General features: G+C 35.9%; 1 protein-coding gene across 2 annotated transcripts in view; it reads right to left on the bottom strand.

Annotated features, from left to right (window-relative positions):
* Positions 1-229: 229 nt before the first annotated feature.
* The window catches only part of NETO2 (neuropilin and tolloid like 2), a 29,117-nt gene continuing 22,937 nt past the window's right edge, over positions 230-6,409 (bottom strand). The window contains exons 8-9 of one of the 2 annotated variants that reach the window (XM_084294635.1): positions 3,774-3,887; positions 230-1,136 (exon numbers count right to left, since the gene is read on the bottom strand). In XM_084294635.1, coding sequence (XP_084150761.1) covers positions 556-1,136; positions 3,774-3,887 — 695 coding nt within the window. In that variant the 3' untranslated portion in view covers positions 230-555. The remainder of the gene's footprint in view (positions 1,137-3,773; positions 3,888-6,409) is intronic. The other variant, XM_084294636.1, reaches the window with a different exon arrangement.

Below are 6,409 nucleotides of genomic sequence, written 5' to 3'. Positions count from 1 at the left end.
AGGCAATATAAATGGCAGGCAAGATGAAACAGATGGCTGTAATGTAACTCTTGAGTCTTAACTGGCACTTAACACTAACTCTTTCAATTTGACAAATACAATAAGACACCTATGTTGACATATACGTGGTGCACTTAACTACTTTTATTTATGTAACTGAGGTATTAAAACTGTCTTGAAAAGCAGACATTTAAATAAGAGAAAATGATGTGAAGAGAAGGGTAGCAGTCACTGTTCTTGCTGATCAATGACAGTGGTGGTTGTTGCTGTCTTTCCCCCAACATCTTTAACTTCCAATTTCCATGCAAAGTCTGGCTTGTTGCTCCACCGGGCAGGTAGCTTGGGAGGATGCGAGGAAGTCCACTGTTCTTCAGCAGAAATTAGTTATGAAGATTTCTTTCTTTCTTTCTTTTTTTTTTTTTTTTTTTTTCCAAATGAAGTATAATTAGCTAAAAGTGTGTGCATCACACGCTGCATATAATACACTTTTAATATATACACTGTCCTTATACACAAGCGTCCTCTATGTACACTGATACCACCTTAACTAGGAAATTAAAAGTCAATAGATAACGAACCTTGTGCTGTATCTTCTCTTCCTCTAACATAGATTTCACATGGAATTTCCTCCATCACCCTGTCTTCTATGACTTGCTCGGGGCAGTCATGCGCTTGTTTGAAAGTGTAACTACTTTTCTTGAATGTGCTATTAAATGTTTTCATTGGCTGAGGTTGTGCAAAATCATTGCGGAAGGGAAGTTCCATGGAGCTGAGGTTTGTCCTGCTTTGTTTTATATTGGAGGCTTGAGAGCCACAGTGGTGGTCATGAATGCACCTGGAAGCTGTTGAAGAGCGCCTCATTTTCTGATAGTTTTCAAGTTCTTCTGATAAATCTGCCAAATCTGCAGAAATCTCTTTGTCCCTCAGTGAAAACAGTTCATAATGTGGAGGATCAAATACTTCCTGGAAACCAGTTTTATTGAAAGCAGTCTTGCAAGCCATAACTTTTTTGCGAGGTTGCTTTACTTGTACGAGAATTGAAATGATAAGAAGAACTAAAACTATCCCTGACGTGATACCAATGATTGTTCCATGTGTTCTGGTGATTTGTTCAAACAATCCGGCTTTTTTCCTTTCTGCAAAGAAAAAATGGGGATTATGAGAGCTCTTCATATTTTCATATTTTCATATTTTGGACTGTATATTAGAATAAAGCAAGCTGCAGTGTGATTGCCACGTAAGTGCTGTGCTGTTAATGAAATGAATTCATGGTACTAGAGACTAGACCTGTACGATTTGTCATATTAGATCTGTGCATTTATTCAGCAAGTCTAGTTACCCGTCTTCTTTAGTGATGGTAATAAACTCAGGGAAAGAGTGTGGAGAAAGGGGGAGCAAAAAACCTCAACCAACCTAAACAATATGGCACTTTTGGGTAGTACTTCGTATGGAAACGCACAAGATGGCAGCATCAGTACAAGATGGTTTTCCATACTTAAAATTCTTTTTTTTGGAGATTCCAATTTTCCAGTTAGGTTTCTGTTCTGTAAAAATACTTCACTTAGAGGATTGCAAGATTTCTCCAGTGATAGACTCTGCAACATTTGCTAGCGAGGGGAAAAAGCATTTAAAACTGTAGAAAAAAATGTTGCCTAAATGTTGCATATTTTCAGCTATCAGGGTTCTGGCATCTGGGTATGTCTGTTATACACTTAGGTACTCCACACACAGTGCATAGAGGGAGTTGCACACCAGCATATGCAAACAACCCATATACTGAACAGAGTCCTGAGGAATTGACTAATACCTCATGTCTGAAATACTGTTTCGCTTCAGAGCTTAGCCTATTTATTCTGAGTTGCATTTATTGCTTTAATATGAATGAGCAAATCTCCCCTTGTCCTACCCAGTTTGGCTCTTGTTAGCATACTTCTGTGGGAGATACAAATTTCAATACTATAGTAGTTCTCTCATCTGTATCTAGGTTTCTTAATTCTTGGAAAACTTTTTTTCATCAAGGTCTTAATCAAAAGGTGATGTCTTCCCCAGTCTCTTAAAAGAAATTGCATGTGACTGGTTTTATTTTTTTTTTTTTTAGCTATTTATTTGTATGCCCCACTGGCCTTAGGCGTAAGGTAGGCTGCAGCATAATCAGGTTTAGGCAGTCACTGACATGGACTAAATGAGAACTCTAGGTGCCTCTGGGAACCGAGCACAATTGAGAAGCCTTCTTTTCAAAGCTAAAATTGTTCTTTTGGTTTCATCAGTCTCCTTAAGTCTGCCTTAGCTGACAAGATGGATCCAATCTTCAACTATCCGTTAATTATGTGCTGTGCAACTACTGAAGCAGCATTTAAATTGTATCCAACATAAAACATGGTAGATTATTCATCATCAGATGTACAAAGATTGGGAAAGACTGTTTCTAATCTAATGATATAGTTTTCATAAAATTTTGTTTCTGAAATACTGTAGTACATTAGTGGTGTACTTCTGTGTGAGCTTCTAGAAAAGCACTTAGAGATGGGAAATAGATCCAGCACTTAGTAGGGAACATAGAATATTTTTAATATTATTAAGAGTAAGGATTATTTAGAGGAAACTTACTTATCCACTGAAAACTTAACTGTTATGGATCATGCTTTTTAGCTGGAAAACTTGCAGAATATGTAACACATGCACCTTCCGTTAGAGTGTATTAGAGCAGTGTGATTTTTTTACAATGCTTGTCCAAAATACAATTGCAAAATAGCTTTTGAGTACAAAAATCAAACTTTAGTCTTTTGGTAAATAATAATAATAACAAAACACTATTTTATTTCAAGGTTTTTGCTAGAGAAGGTTTTGACCCTTCCTACAGTTAAGACTTTCTCTTTGAAACTGAGTACATATTTTAATCTTTCAGGTTTTTTTTTTCAGACCTACTTATGCCATTCAATTTGTCACATGAGCACAAGCTCTTGTTCTGCTTCTTTAGCAAGAAAAAAATAGACCTTAAACTGTTTTTGTTTCAACTCTGAAAATTCGCTTACTGTTGAAACACAGATAAATATATCTGTGCTTGAGTAGAATAGTAATTTCTTCAAATCATGAGAACTTTCTGTACAAAGCCTGATATTGAAATGACTTGTTGTAGTTGTGACAGTTTAAACAATACTTCTCTGCCTGGGGTTCTAGAAGCAGTGTTTTACATGTCTCTATTTTCCATAAGTGATGACTTCTTCACATCCTACCAATCCCTCCTTCCTCCCACCACTTCTTACACCACATGCAGCAGGTGCATGTACTCTGAGATGGTCTCAATGATTAAGAACGTAAAACAAAAACAAATATTTTAAATTTGCATTTATCTCTGGAGACTGCTGCTTCTACTTTAGACTGGAAAAAGACTATGCTTGAAGAACTGTCTTTTTCCAGCTGTTTCAATTTTTTTCCTAATAAAAGGCATTACTTGACCCTACAACTTGCTTCATTTAGAACTCAAAATGGATATGATGGAACCTGGCAAATACTACACTTTTTTTCCTATTAAGCTATTATTCTTTTAAAATGAAAAGCTTATGCTAAAGAGGAAGAGATTTACTTGTAAAGCAGTTAGATCAATCCTCAGTAAGCTTACATGCCTCCTGAGTTTAAATAAAAAATTTGGAACACCATTCTGAGATTAGAATAGCTGTCTTCAGCATATTTCCAGGAAAGGACATTTCAGGACTTTCTTGGAAGGCAAACTGACCAGGCTGGGTTATAAAGGCTATACTTTGCACTATACTCACCTCTGCAGTGATTTTCATCCCAAGGGTATGCACAGTTTTGAATGCCATTGCAGACTAAAGAATTATTGATGCACATGTTGCTATGGCAGAAGTAAGTGTTGCCTGAGCAGGGAGCTGCAGTAGAGAAGAGGAAGAAAATGTTAGGAATTTTCAGTAAGTCATACATTGCATGACAAAAGGAAAAAAAAAAAAAGATAGTAAATTCCTGTTACCTTTAACATGCATATTTGTTCTTTTCTCTTTACAGTTTCAAACTGAAACAATTCTTTTGCACATCAGTAATTATCAGATTATTTACTCCATGGTTGGTTGGTTGTTTTCCTGTGTATTTATCAATGCTACAAACAAAACTTTCTTGCTCAAAACGGGTAGCAGAAAGATGGCCACACAACACAAATAATGGAAGAAGGCTTTAATACTTATTTTTAAAAGTTTAACACTTAAATCACATGTTCACCATCAATTATAAGTTTATTCAGTCTGCTGTGTACGTGCTGTATAAATGGTTGTGAAACAGCTCCTGAACATCTGCATTTTGAAGCCCATTAATATCTTAAGACAAATCAGATTTCAGCTTGCAGAGGACTGTTTCAGTAACTGCAAGAGATTTCAGTAACTGGAGGCATCTAAGTCATTCCTGTTTGTGAATCAAAGCTCTTAGATCCTCCTATCAGAACTAATGCAAGGATTACGAGAGTAAAGGCCATCTTTTTATCTATCTGTCTATATATAGTTGGAAATTTGAAGAAATACTTTAACTAGAAAGTTGCTCTAAAGATTTTTTGCATCAATGTTTGTTATAGCTCCTTGATGTTAGAAAAATCCTTATAGAACATCCTGAAAAAGAATATATATATTTTAAATAATATACTTGGGAAATTCTCTATGACTTCAGGGCACTAGACAAGATTTTTATTTTTAATTTTTTCTGTCTCAGTAATGTGTTATTTTTATCACAGAAGTGTCTGTTATTAGTGTAATCAATTATATATTAAATAGCATAGATGTGATAGACATTCTATTACTTGGTTTCATAGAAAGAATTTATTCTTGAGTAGTCTGGATTCTCTGAAACCGACAGCGAAACCCAAAGGGTACAAGTAGAGGAGGGTGACAAGTCCTGAATACCGCATGTTTCTCACTTATCCCTTCTGTTAGGCTTCAGACTCAGTGACAAAACTGGGAGTCATGCCTAAAGAAGAAAAGAAATTTCAAGCCTTTAATTTTGAAATTGTATTTCCTGACCCAATTATGTGTCTTCCCATTTCTTACTGCACTTAATTTTCATAATCTCCACTCATTCATTTTAAGCTTTTGTATTACCTTCATGTTAATTTTAACCCCTGACAATCTGGCAAGAAGACCTATATAGGAAGCTTGCTTTAACTGTAGTACAAGCACTGTAGTACTTCTTCCTCTAACATACTACAGAACTTATTTAGAAGGTATTCTGGAAGAATTTATCTGCATAACTTTAGTATTTTAAAATGTCATAGCGAGGAAGACACATGTAATAATTACTGAATTGAACTGAGAATTTAATTGTTTGGAAAGTAGATTCAGAAAATGAAGGACATGCTTTAAAGTATTATCAATGCTTAGAAAGTTATAGCTCATGCCAGTTATACCAGTTATGAATGAGACGTTAGCGTTACAATAAGGAAGTCATTCTTGAGCCATCCGTTTGCATTCTGGGATGGAATAAACTCACTTGGTAGATATGGGGAGAGTGGTGGTTGTTGTATATCCTGACTTCAGTGAGGTTTCCAAAACTGTATCCCATAACAGTCTTGTAGAGAAACTGATGAATTACAGACTAACTAGGAGAACAGCAAGGTGGACTGAAAACTGACTCAACTGAGAGGCATAAAGGAATGTGATCAGAGGCATGAAGTCCAGCTGGAGGCAGTCAGTAGAGGTGTTCCCCAGAGTTCAATACTGATCTTATTTATCCTTTATATACAATGACTTTAAAAGGCTGTGTATGTAATAGTCTACAACATCTATTAAAATATCTGAGACAAAGGAAGGTCTATGAAATTGGTGTCCAGAGCATCTGTCAGGAATCCATGTGTATTTGTTAGTATTTTAGTACCAATCTGTATGGAGTTGTAGTTCTTTTGGAGGCATAGAGGAAGAATTGTGATGCAAGACACATTCCTTTTCTTATTCCCATATTTTTTCAATTTGTATCTTTTTGGATGACGCATTCTGCTGCTGCCTCTCCATCCCCCAGCACATTCTCTATTTTACATTCCTGTGTAGTTTCTTTAATGTTTTTTAGGGATGGCTTTTGCTCACAGGTCCATGGAAATGGGACAAATTGACTTCATTTTCCTTTGTTTGTTATATGGGGAGTACAAAGTCTGACTACCAGTCACAGTGATTGATTGGTTCCAGTCCAGGACTTCAAGGACATAGCTGGACTCCTCTCATAACAGCTACCTAAAACTTGCGCAGTGTTCACAGTGTTCTTTATATATAGCATTATTCATGTACTGAATCAAGCCAGAAATCAAATATATTGATTTTTAATGTTGTTAGCTGAATTACTTAGTCAAATTTGCAAGCAGCACTAGGTATGTGTTAGGTGACTGTCATGCACAATTAGCGCATTTATGTAAATCTTTTCAGAA

This window comes from Netta rufina (genome assembly GCF_964035555.1).
Source record: "Netta rufina genome assembly, chromosome: 13".
NCBI classification, from domain to species: Eukaryota; Metazoa; Chordata; class Aves; order Anseriformes; family Anatidae; genus Netta; species Netta rufina.
Note: the sequence above shows the minus strand (reverse complement) of the source record. Positions and strands in the feature narration are given on the sequence as shown.